This window comes from Antechinus flavipes, chromosome 4, assembly GCF_016432865.1.
Source record: "Antechinus flavipes isolate AdamAnt ecotype Samford, QLD, Australia chromosome 4, AdamAnt_v2, whole genome shotgun sequence".
Lineage (NCBI taxonomy): Eukaryota > Metazoa > Chordata > Mammalia > Dasyuromorphia > Dasyuridae > Antechinus > Antechinus flavipes.
Window position 1 is genome coordinate 79,304,228 of NC_067401.1, and position 17,656 is coordinate 79,321,883.

At 31.2% G+C, this 17,656-nt stretch overlaps 1 protein-coding gene across 1 annotated transcript in view; it reads left to right on the forward strand.

Moving 5' to 3' along the window:
- DNAH14 (dynein axonemal heavy chain 14) overlaps positions 1 to 17,656 on the forward strand; it is a 386,173-nt gene that overhangs the window by 75,466 nt on the left and 293,051 nt on the right. Inside the window, exons 11-15 of the mRNA XM_051996560.1 lie at positions 4,662 to 4,912; positions 6,382 to 6,490; positions 14,117 to 14,360; positions 15,804 to 15,855; positions 15,945 to 16,036. Of these exons, the coding sequence (XP_051852520.1) occupies positions 4,662 to 4,912; positions 6,382 to 6,490; positions 14,117 to 14,360; positions 15,804 to 15,855; positions 15,945 to 16,036 (748 nt within the window). The remainder of the gene's footprint in view (positions 1 to 4,661; positions 4,913 to 6,381; positions 6,491 to 14,116; positions 14,361 to 15,803; positions 15,856 to 15,944; positions 16,037 to 17,656) is intronic.

Sequence of the window (17,656 nt, forward strand, 5' to 3'; positions counted from 1 at the left end):
TAAACAATAGATTGTAGAATTTTGGCTTTTAACTCAATCTGCTATCTGCTTCCATTTTATGGGAGAGTTCGTCCTTACCATCAACTCCTTCAATCTGCCTTGCCTTTTTACAGTCTCTCTCCCTTACTTATCCCTTTCCCCTTCTACTTTTGTTATCTCTTCTATTAGACTGTCCTTTTCTTTTCTCCTTTCCCCTCCTATTTCCCTATAGGATGAGACAAGTTTTTATATTAAACTGAATATATCTGATATTTTTTCTTTGAGCCAAATCTGATGAGATTAAGATTCAAATAATGCTCATCCTCCTCCCTTCTTTCCCTCAATTATAATAGGTCTTTTTAGCCTTTTCATGTGATATAATTTACCCTATTTTACACTCCCTTTCCTCTTCTTCTGGTACAATGCCTTTTCTAACCCTAGATTTTCTTATATCATCACAATAAAGTCAAATTATACCTACATCTTCTAAATATACATCAATGATACATTTCTCAAGAGTTAAAATATCATCTTTCTATATAGGGATATAAACATTTTTAACCCTTAAAAAGTTTTTTTCTTTTATCTTTTTTTTAAAATTTCTCTTAAGTTCTGTATTTTAAGATCAAATTTTCTGTTCAGCTTTGGTCTTTTCATCAAAAATAATTAAAAATCCCCCAGTTCATTGAATTTTCATCTTTTTTTCCCTCTGAAAGATAATGGTTAGTTTTGCTGGTTAGTTGATTCTTGACTGCAGCCAAGTTCCTTTGCCTTTGAGAATATCATATTTCAGGCTCCTTAATCCTTTAAAATGGAAGCTACTAGATCCTAGGTAATACTGATTGTGGGTCCTTGATATTGGTTTGTTTCTGGCTTCTTGCAGCATTTTCTCCTTGATCTGATAATTTTTGAATTTATCTACCATATCCCTTGGAATTTTTATTTTGGAGTCTCTTTCAGGAGGTCATTGATGGATTATTTTCAATGGCTATTTTACCCTCTGGTTGTAGGACATCAAGGCAGTTTTTCTTGATTATTTCTTGAAAGATGTTGTATAGGCTCTTTTTTTTTTCATCATGGTTTTTTGGTAATCCAATAATTCTTAGATTGTCTGTATTGAATCTATTTTCTAGATCAGTTGCTTTTCCCATGAGGTATTTTATATTTTCTTCTATTTTATTTTTTATTTTTTTGGTTTTGTTTGCTTCTTAATGTCACATTGAATTATTTACTTCCATTTGTTCAATTCTAATTTTTAGTGAATTATTTTCTTAAGTAAGCTATTTTACTTTCTTTTGAATTTGGCCAGTTGAACTTTCAACTGCGTTATTTTGTTCATTGGATTTTTTTTCCCCATTTTACCAATTCTAATTTTTTTTGGAGGGCGTTTTCTTTTTCCATTTCATCAAATCTATTTTTAAGGAGTGGAAACACTATTTATTCTTCATAAATTAAACTAGATTTTTTTCATTTTTCACTGAAAAAAATTGTCTACTTTTTTGTTTTTAGTTTCAAAGTTTTGCTTTGAAATAAAAATTTTTAACCATTCTGATGTTTTTCCAGGAGATTATTTTGGGGCTTTTTTATAACCTTAAATATGAAAGTAAATTTAATAAATAGTCTTAAAGGCCTTCTGACATTTCAATAAATCTGTCAAACTATCTTTCTTTTAGCATTCCAGAAATTAAGTGTGCCTCATAGAATTGCAGAATTGCATAACTAGAAGGGATGTCAGGATTCATCTAAGCAACAAAGAATACACAAAGAACAGCTAATTCAGTGTGTCCAATATTTTTATTAAAATATCAAAAGAGATGATATCTATAAAAAGCATTTAGCACAGAGCATGGTATGCAATCAGTGTTATATAAATGCTTATTCCACACTCCTTCCTAAGAAATAGTCATATTTGAAGATCTCCACTGATGGGGAACTCCCTAGTCCACTTTTGGAATGTTCTAATTGTTAAGAAAGTTTTCCTGACATTTAGTTTAAATTTACCTCTTTGTAATCTTCATTCATTACACTTGCTTGAGATTTTTAAAAAAAGCCACCCACAAATCCAATTCTTTTATTTATCACTAGACTATTCTGTCTTAACATACTTAGCCCAATGTTCTATCACACTAAGGTCTGTGTGGGTCGTTTCTTGTTATCATCAGTATTAATTATTCTTCATATCTTTGTGACATTTGCCATTTGACAAGGACACAACCTGGATTCTTATTTAAGCTATTGATTAAAAATACTTAACAGCACAGTTTCAAGAATAGAATATTTGGTACAATCTATGGAAGATCACCTTCTGAGTTGACATCAAATCACCAATGATTATTCTTTGAATCTGACCATTCTACTGGATGGGAAACCATTTAAAATTGTCTTGTATTATAGTCCCTCTACCTATGTATCTTTTCCATAACAGTATTTCCAAAATATAATTTTCCAGAAAGGAAACTAAGTGAGTTTTGTGTAATTTAATTTTGTTGGGTTCTTATAAATGTTACTTCTTTTTCTAAATTATCACTTTAACTTTCCTTTAATTATAGATTCTGAAATTTAGCCAATAAATGTAGTCAAAGTCACTCACTCATTTATAAATTACCAATAATCCTTTTTTCCCTTTTTTGATAATTGGAATATGTGCCTTTCTCCAGTCTTCCAATATTTCTCCCTTTCTTTGTGAGCTTTCAAATACTACTAACACAACCTCAGAGTTGAAATCTAATTTCTAACACTCACTAGCTATGTGATCCTAGGCAAGTCATGTTACCCTGCCTCAGCTTCCTTAACTGTAAAATAAGCTGGAGAAACAAACGGCAAATCACTGGCAGTGTCTTTGCCAAGAAAACCCCAAATGAGGTTTTAAAGAACTATACACAATTTACTAACAAATTTAATTTGTCAAAGGCAACACAGTGACTTCCTGAGGTTGTCTTATTTATTTTGAATAATAACAACTCATTTTTGTTTTGTACTTTCCAGCCCAAAGATCATTCTTTTGGGGCAATAAAATAGAGGCAAAATCAGAATTGAGCATGTTTGTTTTCGCTCTCTCATCAGTTCTCTATCTGTTTTCCATCCTTAGTAGTACTAATGATCCCTGCTTTTATTCTTTTTTTCTCCCATGTATTGTAAAAAAACAAATGAACAACAACAAACAATCAAACAAAAACAGTAAAACCTCTGGAATTTCCTTCCTTGTTAGTCTCTGCTAATTTTGAGCTTTAGCACTCCTAACATTATTTTTATAATATCATTGTTTAGCCCAGTATCTCTTATTCTTTTCATTTAAAAATGTTAATTGGTTGAAGAGGTGTCTTTAGACAGTACCTCTTTATTTTCATCATCATTGATTTTTCTTGTGTCTTCAGAATTATATTCTTGAGAACATCTCATCTCTTCTGGGTGAATTTCTGCAACAGAATTTTGGTCTGTGTACTTATCATTCTTCTACATTATTAAAAATCTGCCCCTCTTCAGTTGAGATAGCATGATAAAATGTGCTCAGCCTTCTTTTCTTTTTCTACTACATCTTCTTAAGAGGAAGTGGTTTTTTCTCAACATTCTGACCCTTTGCCCCTACAAACCAGTTCTTTTTTTTTTATGATAATCAGATCCAGAATGATATTTTTCCCTTGTTGTTTGTTTCCTCTTTTTAAAGGATAAAGTTATAAATAAAGCAAGTTAAGATGCTATTATTTGCACTATTTTTGGAAGAATGAAAGTTCATAAATATTTGGATAATCAAGTTGACATATTTGTATTATGCCTTTTAGCCCAAACTTTTTATCTATTTTACTTTTCTGTCCATATAGAATATAGTATACTACAGTGGTAGTCATTTTTGTTTCTCCATCCATTGTCTTAACTGTAATTTATCATGCTTCCCTATCTGGACCCTGCATTTTCCTTACATGATATAACTTCTGAATATACAATAAATACCCTCACTTCTCTCACTCTCTTCTTAATCCCTTATAATTCAGCTTTCAACCTTATGTTCTACAAAAATTGCTCTTTCCAAAGTTTTCTATGATCTTCATTGTCAAATACAATGTCTTAATCTTAATCAAAATCTTCATCTTTAACCCCTCTGCAATCATTGACACTGTTGATTAACCTCCTCTTCATACTTCTCTCATATATCAAACTGCTTCCTCTTGACTTTTTTTTGCTGATTCATCATCCAAATCATGCTCTCTAACCATTGTCTTTACTTCATTGCCTTTGAATTAATGGAAATTTTTAAAAACATCAATTAAATAGCTCTTTATGAAATTCACACTTTTCAAGATATTTCTAGGACTATCTTGAACTTTCTCCATTTGTGACAAGCATTCTTTTTTTTTGAAAGCATGAGTTTTATTTATATGTACAAAACATAAATCCTTTGTAGATATAGTCAATAAGCTAAGATGTTCCTTGAAATTTCTTTATCTAATAACTGAGAATTGAGTTAACTGTTCAAAAGTGATTTACTGATTTAAGATGTATTTCTCAAAATATGTAATAATTGTTTTTCTTTAGATTGATATTTAAGACAGCATATTGTTGTAGTGAAATTTAAATTTATGATGTTTTATTTTATTATATTATTTGGATTAAAAATACTACAAAATAATGACTACAATAAATATTTCAAAAAATAAATTGTCATTTTCCTTCAAATTTGCTTAAAGGCTGCAGAAAATAATGGAATAAAAAGTTATTTTGAGAAGGAACCACTTGAAAACAAGATAGAACATATAAAGGCACCTACACACCGCCGTATGATAGAAAAATTTTCAAGATTTCTTAAATTAGTTGACTACTTATTCCAAGAACTCATCCGACAGCTGGTGCAGACTTCAGTCAAACTATTTTTGGATTTACTTAGTAAATCTAGCAGAGTGGGATGTTCAGCAGAAAAACGAAATAAAGACCTCATACAGTAATTTCTATAATTTTTTCTTATATTATAGATATGCAATAACTTTTAAATATATTGAAAATCTTTTGAGAGAACTATCTGGAAATATTTTGAAAATTCATAAAGTTCTATTCTATTTTTATGGTGATAACTGAAATTAACCAAGTATATTTTTTCACAAAATTTTATTATATTTTGTTTCTAAATTTAAAATAATTCATTTCACTCTGAATTTTATTATATGTCTGTGTGCTTAGTAAAAGCCTCTTCTAATTTTAGCATGGCTAACAGAGCATGACTAACAAATTACAATTACAAAGTTTTAAAGAATTCAATTCCAAAAAATAGTTTTTGATTCAATTTTGATTCAGTTTCAAGAAATAGTTTTTGAATACTTTAATCAATGAAACTGAAGTACAGCTCAGACATTATTCCAAATATTTTTGGAGCTATCTTCTTTATGTAAATGCAATACTGGATAGAGGACTGGCCTTGAAATCAGAAATACCTATGTTCAGATTCTGTTTCTGGCACTAACTATGTGTGACCATGGAAAAGTCACAATTCCTCAGTGGCCTAGACAGTACTCTAAAATAATAAGTTGCACATGTATTGTTGATCTGGATTACTGAAAGGCGTATCCATACCAGTAGTTACTCAAGCTAATGAAATCTCAGACTTAGACAACAATTATAAAAATGTAGTAATATAAATACATTTAAAACATGCATTTATACGTGAATGATCTGCATTTCTCTAAACATTTTTTAAAAGCTGTAATTTTGTGAGGTTTTGCTACTTATGTTTATGATGGTAGGATAATTGTGGGAAAGTGTTCCATTAATTAATTCTTCATTACTACTTCCTTTCCTTTAAATGTATTTTTGCCCTTTTTGACCCATTGAATGTATGTCAAAGTGATGATAAGTGTAATTCAGCACATCATTCTACTATATAGTTCTTTGGAAGTTTGAACAACAATTAAAAACAGTTGTGGTTATTTTTAAAGGTTCATAGATTTTTTTTTAATAAAAACATCAACTGGAATTAAATCATAAGACTAGTCCAATCCCTTCATTTTTTTTGACAAAAAAAAAAATTCAAAGAGATTTTAGTACACAATCCTAGTGCACTGGTAAAAACTAAAACCAGAATTTCAGTCTCATAATCCAGTATTCTCACCACTCCATATGACCTCGTCTTAGAGATAGTAACCAAATATAAATCTCATGTGATTCAAAAGTTAAATATCAACAGAATAAAAGAAAAGTATGTTGCAATATTTGAAGACAACTAGCAAAGATATTCTTTAAAAAATTTAAATTTGTAAACTTTATGGTCATTTATTAGCAAATTTAATGTGTCTGTCTTCTAGTTAAATAACTTGTATTTACTGTTTCTAATGAAATTTATTATTTTGAATTAAATAAAATTTTACTGTGATGTGAAAATTGAATGTTGTCTTTAGTTCTTCTTATTTGTTAATATAGGGCAACAAGGGAGAGCGTGTTGTTCAAAGTGCCAGAAAATATGAATGATGATGAAGAAAATTGTAAGACAGAAATTGATATCAGTATTTCACAAGATGATGTTATAAAGGTAAAATGATCTTTTGAGAAATATAAAAATCAATTTGTTGAAATAAGAGTAAGAGACTAGATATAAGAATTTTATTTCCCCCTTAGACATTGAAAAGTTGTTGTTTGTATGATTAATGCATGTGGTTTATTTAGCAATGATATGCAGAAGATAAAGGGAGGTACTCTGGATGATAGTTTGAAGTGGTCAGCCAACAGTGTGAGCAAATGGAGGAATTAGCAAATCCATGTAGATCATTCAAGGCATCTAACTGACATTACTAGATTAAATACATATTTTCCATATTGATATTTTTACATATCAGACCCCAACAATATTTCTGCATACCACTAACTTTGAGAGCTTTTTCTCAGAGACTATAAGACACTATTATTGAATCTTTTTTTTAAATGTTAATTATTTATTTGTCTAAAACAAATATAAAATAGAAAAAGAAAAAGATATTGCTATGTGCACAGCAAAAAATGAGAGGATTTAAAATATAAAGTGATATTAAATTCAAATATTCAAAGTATATTTGAAAATTCAAAATATAAAACAATAAATTTTTATTTCAAGAAAGCCTGTATAATAAATGCTACACATTGTATTCAGAACCTTCTGTCTGGTCTTTGCTTCCTTACAGGTTTTCTTTTATTTTCTGCTATACACTTTTTACTTTAGTCTTTTTTCTCTACCTACCTTACCTCTCCCAAAGGCTGCAATTAAGCATATATATTTAAATATACCTTTATGTATACATATATAGATAAATACATACCTACACATACATAAATACCTATGATAGTTCTGTGCCACATCAATATTCCAATCTTATACTTCCTAGTTATTTTAAATAGTCTAAAACAATACTGAATAATAATAATTGACATATAGTGTAGTTTCCCTTTTGATTAAATCTATTTTAACTTTATCTTTGAGATCATTGATTACTGCTTTTTTTAATCTAATAAATTATACTTCTGATCTTTATTATATTTGTATCTTTTATTTCTTACCCCTCTTGTCCTTTACTTCCACTGATTACCTTGCCTTCCTATTAACCTACCCTTCTCCATAGTTCCCACCTTATCCTCTCCACCTACCCTTTTCCTTATTCTTTATCCTTTTTCATTCTTCTGCACACCCTTAAACTCATCACCTTAACTTATTCCATTACTTCTTATTTCTTTATAAATTCATAAGACTTTTATTCTCTTTTAAATGTATATGTTGGGGGCAGGTAAGTGGTACAGTGGCTAGAGCACCATCCCTGAAGTCAGGAGGACCTAAGTTCAAATCTGGCCTCAGACATTTAATACTTTCTAGCTATGTGACACTTGGGCAAGTCACTTAATCCCAATTGCATCAGGAAAAAAAAGATAAAAATGAAGGGGAAAAATGTATATATTGTACTCTCTTTAACCAGATCTGATATGAGTAAGGCTTCCTGGAAGAATTCCTCCCTTATTCTTTTCCTCATCCCTATTTTCTTATCCTCTTAATTCTTTCTCAATTTGGAAGACTTTTAAACCTATATATATATGTGTGTGTGTGTGTGTGTGTGTGTGTGTGTGTGTGTGTGTGTGTGTGTGTATTCTTGCTTGTTTAATTCATTCCCTATGAGAGGAACTCATAGGGAGAGTGACAACTACTAGCACTCCTGCCTCATCTAATTCCTCTTTTATATATACACATAAGTGGATTTTCTTTTCCTAATGTGGATTTTCTTCCTAGAATCACATCATACTGAGCTCTACCTCAATCTTTCTTTTGAACTACCTACTTACTAATTATAATCTTAGTTATATGATTTACATTTCCATGTATCAAACATAGTTTGTCTTTATTGAGTTCCTTTTATTTCGACTTTGATGTTTGCCTTATATTTCTCATGGTTCTTATATATCAAATTTTTGTTTAGGTCTTTTTGTCACAATTTTGGAAGTCTGGCAATTCACTGAATATCCCGTTATTTTTGGTTCAGAATTATGCTTAACTTGGATGAGTATGATATTCTTGTGCTCAACTCCAGTTCTTTTGTTCTTTGATATATAGTGTTCCCAGACCTGCCATCTTTTAATGTAGCCGCTGGTAGGTCTTGTGTGACTCTAAATGTGGTCCCAGACCAGTGTTGTGAGGTGTCTCAAAAGAATTTTCAGGCTTGAACCCATCTCCTAGTAAAAGGGCAAAGTTTATTGAAAGTAATCATAACACCATTACAAAACATACTGAATTCTAAGGGAATCCAGTAAAGAAACTGAAGCAAGGAGAATCATTTTATCCAGCTTATCCATAGATATGCTAATCATATGGCCCAAGGGCAGGGTTAGGGAGTAGTTTCCAGATTGAGGGATGGTCTCTGAAATTTGATTATCACTGACCAGATCACAAATCAGCAATGAACTGACAAATACTATTCAGAATCAGACAGAGTGGGTATGAAAGTTTCCTGAGGCTGACTCCCAAACCAAAAGACTCAGGATTTCTTGACTCACTGCCAGAATAGAAGCCCTCACTACCTAAAAGCAGGGGACCACAAAATCATATTACATCAATTATATTATTTTTAATTGTAACTTTTAGATAATCTGATTATTCTTATGTTTTATCTTCTTGATATGTTGTCCAGATCATTTTTTTCCTATATCTCACATTTTCTTCTCCCCCCCACCCCCGGTTTTTTTCTATCTCATAACTTTTCTGTCTTCCCTTTGCCAAATTCTAATTTTCAAGGAGTCATTTTTCCCCTTAATTCTGATTCTCTTTTTCTAATTGGTTGATTTTTTTTTCCATAATATTGTTTTTCTCGGATTGATATTTTTTCCCTCAATTTCACTCTGATTTTTAAAGGTTTTTTTTTTTTTTTTTAGTTCTTCTATAAATTTTTTGATGATATAACATAACTGGGGTAGAAGAGAATGTGTTTTGGTTTTTATTTTGTTTTTGCTACAATGTCCTCTTCCTGAAGATGAATCCCATTTTCCCATTCCAATAGTAACTTTCTATGATTGGGTTCTTTCTCCTTTGAAAGCTCATTTTAAAAATTTCATACCAGTGAGGCAATCACCTCTAGTCCTGTAGTATACAAGATGAAACTTCTGGCTTCTGTTCTCCTTTTGTTCTCACTTCTGTCCTGGAACAAAAAACAAGAATTCTACCCTCCTTTAAGTGCATGCAACCAACAGTATCTCTACTTCCCTGCTTTTGCATTCACTAGGTATTAGATGGTTCCTTCTTATCTAGGGTTGTGTTTCAGCAGCACAACTGGGCCTACTCTCAGATTCAGAGTTTCCAGCAGTCTTCCCCTACTCAGATGCCAGATTTTCTAAGCTGTCCAGGAAGAGAATATTTCTGTGGCTGGGACCAAGTTTATCTTCCAATCTCACTATCCCAGAACTTGCTGTTTGCTATTTCAGTAGAGTTAACTTGGAGGTATTTGTACTCTACACAAGCCTCCATCCTTGGTATCTTTCTAATGATCTTTTCTGGGGAACCACTATCCTGCCCCAAACCTTACTTATTTTTAGCACTTGAGGTACTGTTTTTGTCTTGTTTGTGGGAGAGATCTGGAGATCTTAGAATTTTCTGACTTACTCTGTCATCTTCCCAGAATCCTTCTCTGTTACTGAATCTTTCAGAAGTGATGGGAAATTGAGAAACAAATAATTTTAATAGTCATTCTGGAAATTTACCTATTATGACACAAGAGAAATATTACAGTGAAAAAGAGAATGAAAAATTTCCTTCCTGAGGGAACTGTTTTAACTTTTGCAAAGAAATATTATAAAGAATATTCTTTTAAAACTTTGCTATTCTTAGAGAGCTAATTAGTAGGATTGTTTCCAGAATTGAGAAGAATTTTGTAGCTATAATGATGTAACTTTGACTTTTATCTTTCTGAAAGTCGAATTGTGAACAATTATATTTATCTCATTGTTTTTACATTATTAATAAATAGCATAAGACATATTCTTGGTATTTATTTAGGCCCCCAATATTTCTTCAGATCTTTAAATATTCCCTCTGTTACATTAACATCACGCATGTCCAAAAATGTGCTGATTTGATTTGGAAGATCTTATCTATTTCTTTATAGAACTGCCTTTCCTTTTTATCCTTTCCATATATGGTACATATATTATAATCATGTTCATGGCAGTCTTTTTGTACATTCTATTAGATAAACTTCAAGAACCCAGTGTAATAACTACTACATGATCATATACGTATAAACATATCTATATACAAACACACATATACACACTAGAATAACTCATGCTAGTTGTTCAGTATATTGCCTAACAAAAATACCTATTTTTCCATGGAAAATAATCAAGAAACCTTCGCCAAAGTTTAATTTATTTTGAGAAGAATAGATTTCTAAGGAAGAATTTTTTTTGATTGTGGTAGAGTATTTTGATGACTTGAAACATCTATAGGTACATCTTCAAATTCTGTTGCAATCATCATGACTTTTATTTTTAATGTATATATTATCATACACCATTGCTTTTGACAATTACTGGTCAATAGTGTTGTTTTTTTTTTTTAACACAAAGGGCATTATTTTCATAACTTGTAAAATATATAAATGAGAGAAGTAGGGGGATTTTACACAATTTTCTTGTAAATAGGAATCCTAATAAAATTTGAACAATTGATTTTTAAATTCTTTTTGGGAACATAGCCATTATATACAGGAAATCATAGCAATAAATAATATATTCAAATCTTAGAGTTCATCACAGTCCATTTACATAGCCCACAGATAAAGTAATACGTCTCCTAAAATTAGGTATTGTCATAATGATATTATATGTAAACCAAATTTCATTACAAAAAGTTGAATCATCTACATTTTTTGTTATTATGCATAAATCTGGCTTAATTGAATGCTGGTTGAAACAAATTATCAAATAATTGTGCCCTAGAAATATTTTATGCTGAATAGAAATATTGTTGTAATAGAATTATTTTAACTCTAGCAATCAAATGTGCTTCTTCTCCCTTAAAAGCACTACTGTGTCATGTAGGAATGAAAAGCTCATCTTATGGATTCATACAATTCATTCAGTTGTAGAATTGGAATTTAGTATACAAATCTTTTGGTTCAATTCCCTGATTTTATTTATTTTTTCATCCTTTAAAAAAAACCATAAGCCTCAAAAATTCTGAGTGTTCTCTAACAGTGTATGTATGCAAACTTTCATACCCATAATCCCTCATCTCTCCAATGAAAAGGCAGTAGTACATTTCTTCATCTCTTTTTTCCTATGGTTAAAGTCGGTCATTAAATTTCCCTGCATTGATCTTCCTTTTGTTTTAGTTTTCATTTAAATTATTTTAGTGTCTGCCTATGTGTATGTATTGCTATTTTGGGTCTTCACACAAGTCTTTCCATGCCCCTCGAAATCCTTCATATTCTTTGTTTCTGATGGATCAATAGTATTTAATTACATTTCTCAACCACAGTGTGTTTAGCTATTTCCCCTATCAGTGGGAACTCATTTTGTTTCTATTTCTTGGCTCCTTCACAGAGTGTTGTCATGAATAATTTGGCATATGAGAGATCATTCGATCCTTAATGACTTTAGGATGAATGCTAAGTAGGAGGATTTCTGGGCTGAGTCTGAATATTTAAATTTTCTTTTTTTTTTTAATGTAATTTCAACTTGTTTTCCAGAATGGTTGAATTGTCACAAATTCAGCAATTGTATTATAGTGCCTAGTTTCCTGTAACCCCTCTCACACTAATTGTTTTGGCTTTTTTTTACTTTTGCCAAAGAATATGAAACATCATAGTTGTATTATTTTCCATTCTCTTCTTAGTGACTTGAAGCAGTCTCTCTCATAGTTGTTAGTAGTTTGCAATTTCTCTCTTGGGAACTTGATTCATATCTCTTGACCTATTATCTATTATAACTCTCTTATTCTGTTTTATTCAAAATGTAGTTTATTGATGCCTTTTGTTTTTAACCTCAGTGATTTTAAGCCCCATCCCTCACCTCACCCAGGATGGAACCCTCTCTCTGATTAAAAAAAATAATACAAAATAGTAAATTGTCTTCTTCTTCAAATTTTTCATGGTGCATTCCTTTTCTCTTTTTCTCTCTCTCAATCAAAACAGATGGAAAAAATTATCCTGAGATCTTAGTCAATTGTTTATGTAAATCCTCGAGAGGATTCTTGTTTCTTCTCCCTATATGTGTATGTCAGCATTCAATCATCATTTAAAGATTTCCAATTGCTCAAATATATTTACATTTCTCTTTCCTCTAGGCTGTTTTAATTTCGAAGATTTTACTCATCTCTTTCATCAGACAGAATAGAAAATATTCACTTATTTTCTCATATTGTTATACCTGGTATTGGAGAATATGTTCTTCTCCACTCTATATCTTTATCATTTATCCTGTGGAATATTGTATTCCAAGATTTTCTTTTCTATATGGTTCTTACTACCAAAATTGTGTGATTCCAATTGCAGGTTTTATTTGAACTGTTTGTAACTGATGTTAGTATTTTTCTTTCTTTTACCTGAAAGCTCTGGATTTTCTCTATGATATTCCTGGGACTTCTTATTTTGAGGTTTTTTAAATGAAATAACTGGTATCTTTTTTTTTTCACTTTGTCTTCTAGTTTCAATGGATTTGAGCAGTTTTCATGTGTGGTTTCTTAAAATCTATTATTCAGGTTTTTTATTTGGTCATACGTTTTAAAGAGTACAGTGATTGGAGTACAATGATTATATCTAAACTAAATTTTTTCAATAAACAAAAAATCAATTTTTCATCTCTTTTCCCAATAAAATGCTTCAGGCTTTAGATGGTCTTACACTTTCTCTGGGCAAAGAAAGCCCTAACAAACTTCTGATTTCTTCTATTCCTGCAGGCTTTGCTTTATGGGACTCCTTTTTTTTTAATTGCATACAAGTTTCTGACTATCTTTTGTGCAATTTTGGATTTCTTGATCATTATCTTGTTTTTAAAAATATTTGTTGGGATATGTATAGGGAAGAGGAACTCTTTATTCTTTCTCTTTTAATGTAGCTAAAGATTACAACTTTTTTGACTAATATATAACACTGCTAACCAATTTAGCTTTCATTCCATGAAAACCCATGTATTTTTTTAAACGATTTGCAATCTAGGTATGACTTTTGCCTATCTTGTACTTTTAGAATGGAGATTTTAATCAAAATGTCAACTTAATATTTTTTTCATTTTATTCAGCATCATGTTAAAGTATTCGACATACTTAAATAATAATCTACAGTGTGTTTAGTATAGAATTTACATGAAAAATGTAGTCTGCCAGCTGGATATTCTGTACCAAAGTAGTTCTAATATAAAGATAGAATTTGTATAACAAAAATGCTGTTCATCACAATGGAATTTGAACTATTTTCTTATTTAGTATGGATGATTTGGAAGTAATTTTTAAATTTGTGTTTATATGTGAATTAAAAAGTATATAAAAATGAAGGCAGAACCAAAAGGAATGAGTAGAACTTTTGATGTGTTATTCAATGGATGGAACTCAGTCTTTTAATATCTTTTACTTTGTCATTTGAGTTTTGAAAGATTTTAAATACAAATTATTCTATCACTGACATTTTATTATGTCTCCTAAATCATGTTCAAGAATTTCAGTTTGAGACAAGAGTCAAAGAAGCAAAGCGAGGCAGTATTTGAAGTACAAGTATATTTGACAACTCCTCAAAAATCTTTTCATGAGAAGCATGAGTCACTTGAGAAAAAAGAATCTTTGGATGAAATTAAATCAGATGATCCATCCAACATACCCACCAATAAGGAAGTTGAATTATCTCCCAAAGTTCCAGGACTAAAATCTATATTACGAAACAAAGATGAAGGAAATATTGCTGGTAAGAAAAATGGGCACCTTATTTTGCCTTCTGTCTCAGCTTAGCATGGAGGCAACCCAAAATTATCAAAATTTCTACCAGCTTTGCAGATACCATCAGACTGGAAATATTTCAGTCATAAGCCCTAAAGGAGATTATGTGTCTGTCCCTATATGCCAGGCTACCTGAGATCAAAGGATCCTCACCATACAGTTGACCATCAAAGAATGATTTGGGGGTTAAGAAATTACTCCATTGTCATTTCTTAATATACCCACCTTCTCCATTTAATCTTCTCTATTAAGTAAGGAAGAACAATTAAGAAAAAAACAATAAAATCTCTAGATCTGACAATATGTATTATATTCTGCACTCATAGCCCTCCACTTTTCTACCAGTAAGGAGGAAGATAGGCAACATGACATAATGGATAAGGCTCTGGACTTGGTGATGGAAATATCTGGGTTCAAATTCTATCTCAGACACCTACAGCTACATGAACCTGGATAAATCTCTTAACTTTTCTCTGTCTCATTTCTCCCATCTTTAAAATGAAGATATTGGACTTGATGGCCACCAAAGATATGTTTTTATGATCCCAGGTTTTTAATCAGCTGTTTTTTAGGAATGAGATTTAACAAATGGTAACTAGTAAAGTCCATTTACTGTGATACAGAGGGCTTGTAGCTACATTGATGGAAAGTATATTTACACCAGTAAAACTACACATCTTTTTTAAATATTGAAAAAAAAAAATAAACAAGGCTATTCCAGATGAAAATCCTTAAATATTAAATAGTCTTACTAGATGATACAATGGAAAGATCAGTGGCCTAGTAATGAGACAATTTGGGTTCAAATGCTATTGCTATACTCACAAAATCTGTGACTCCCATGGATGTTGTGTGTATTTGTGGATAATAGTGAACCAGGTTTTTAGGAGATCATTTTGTATTAACTATCTTTACCAGGTTAGCATAGTAATAGCTGCCCTCTGGTATCCTACCAATTCAAGCAGAAGTTAGGGAATGCCATTTTATTCCTCCTCCTTTTTCTCCTCTTTTCTTTCCTTCTCCTCCACTCTTTAGATCTCATTTTACTTATTTGTAAAATTAAAGCATCAGACTAGATGACTTCTAAAATCCACTCTGGATCCAGATTGTTATCCTATGATTCTATGAAATAAAAACTGAAAGGTGTACAAAAAATAAAATAAAAATGAAAAAGTTTCTTTTACATAGTTTGAGTGTATAAATTGCATACATTTGGTAAATTGACTTAAAATATATCCTAAAAACAATCATAAATAGATTTAGAACAAAATTTATTTGTCATTTATGAATTAAGTATCTTTTTTTGACTAATACTAATTAATTTTCTTCTCTATCCATGTTTAGCAACCTTTCATTTTGCTGATCCAGTCTTTACTTAGTTTTTACTCTTTCTTTTTACTTATAAAAATAGAAGAAACATCTACAACAGACAAAGAAGATGGTCACTCAATCAGGCTCACAGAGTAAGTATTGTAAAATTGTTTCCAAGAAAAAAAACTATTTTACATCATTTACTGTGTTCCTCTAAAATCTCTATTATTTTCTTTCCTAGCGTTCCAGAATTCCATGCAAATCTCTTTCTAACTCCCAACAGATTGGAATTCTCTAACAAAATTCAGGAAGTGATAAATAATTTTGAAAAAACTCTAAGTATGTTTATATTTTAATTTTAGAGCAATATATATTTGTTAGAGTTCTCAAAATTCTTCTATTTGACTCTTTCATAATGCATAAAGGTGAAAAACTAAGAAATAGTGTATAGCAGATGGATGAGAATCATAAGCAGTATATAGAATGTTGGAAAACATGATACATTTTCTTGTTTTCTGGTTTATGAAAAGCTGGTGAGACCAATTAATTTGAGAATGAGGTGTAACACAGAGCTCATTCTTGTGACTTTTTACTCACTACTACTCCTACCTTCTCTTAAGAGAGTCTGTTTTTGCATCCCATGCATTTACATAGTAATTGGTACATAATAAGTGCTTACATGCACTTGTTGATTGACTGACTGGCCTACAAACTGATGCCCATAGCTAAAAGTCTACCTGATTTCCTTTGAATAACGATATATAAATAAAGATGGTCATAGAGATTGTGAAGGAAAATAAGATAAGAAAAATTCTTGCATAATGCATTTTGTAGCATTCTCAAACTAATAATATATACACAAAAATCTTCATTGAGAGTGTGACTAAATAGAGTAAGGAGATCTGAGTTTAAATTCTGAATCAGGCATTGATTAGCTCTATGACCCTTAATGAGTTGTTTAACCTCTTTCCTAATCTCTAACATGAAAGTGACAATTCTTTTTTTTTTTAATTAACTTTTTATTGACAGAACCCATACCAGGATAATTTTTTACAACATTATCCCTTACACTCACTTCTGTTCCGATTTTTCCCCTCCCTCCCTCCACCCCCTACCCCAGATGGCAAGCAGTCCTATACATGTTAAATAGGTTACAGTATATTCTAGATACAATATATGTTGCAGAACCAAACAATTCTCTTATTGCACAGGGAGAATTGAATCCAGAAGGTAGAAATAACCCGGGAAGAAAAACAAAAATGCAAACAGTTTACATTAATTTCCCAGTGTTCTTTCTTTGGGTGTAGCTGCTTCTGTCCATCCTTGATCAATTGAAACTGAGTTAGATCTCTTTCTCAAAGATATCTACTTCCATCAGAATATATCCTCATATAGTATCATTGCTGAGATATACAATGATCTCCTGGTTCTGCTCATTTCAGTTGGCATCAGTTCATGTAAGTCTCTCCAAGCCTCTCTGTATTCATCCTGCTGGTCATTTCTTACAGAGCAATAATATTCCATAACATTCATATACCACAATTTACCCAACCATTCTCCAATTGATGGGCATCTATTCATTTTCCAGTTTCTTGCCACTACAAACAGGGCTGCCACAAACATTTTGGCACATACAGGTCCCTTTCCCTTCTTTAGTATTTCTTTGGGATATAAGCCCAGAAGTAAAACTGCTGGATCAAGGGGTATGCAGAGTTTGATAACTTTTTGGGCATAATTTCAGATTGCTCTCCAGGTTAGATTCGTTCACAACTCCACCAACAATACATCAGTGTCCCAGTTTTCCCGCATCCCCTCCACCATTCATCATTATTTTTTCCTGTCATCTTAGCCAATCTGACAGGTGTGTAGTGGTATCTCAGAGTTGTCTTAATTTGCATTTCTCTGATCAATAGTGATTTGGAACACTCATGTGAGTGGTAATAGTTTCAATTT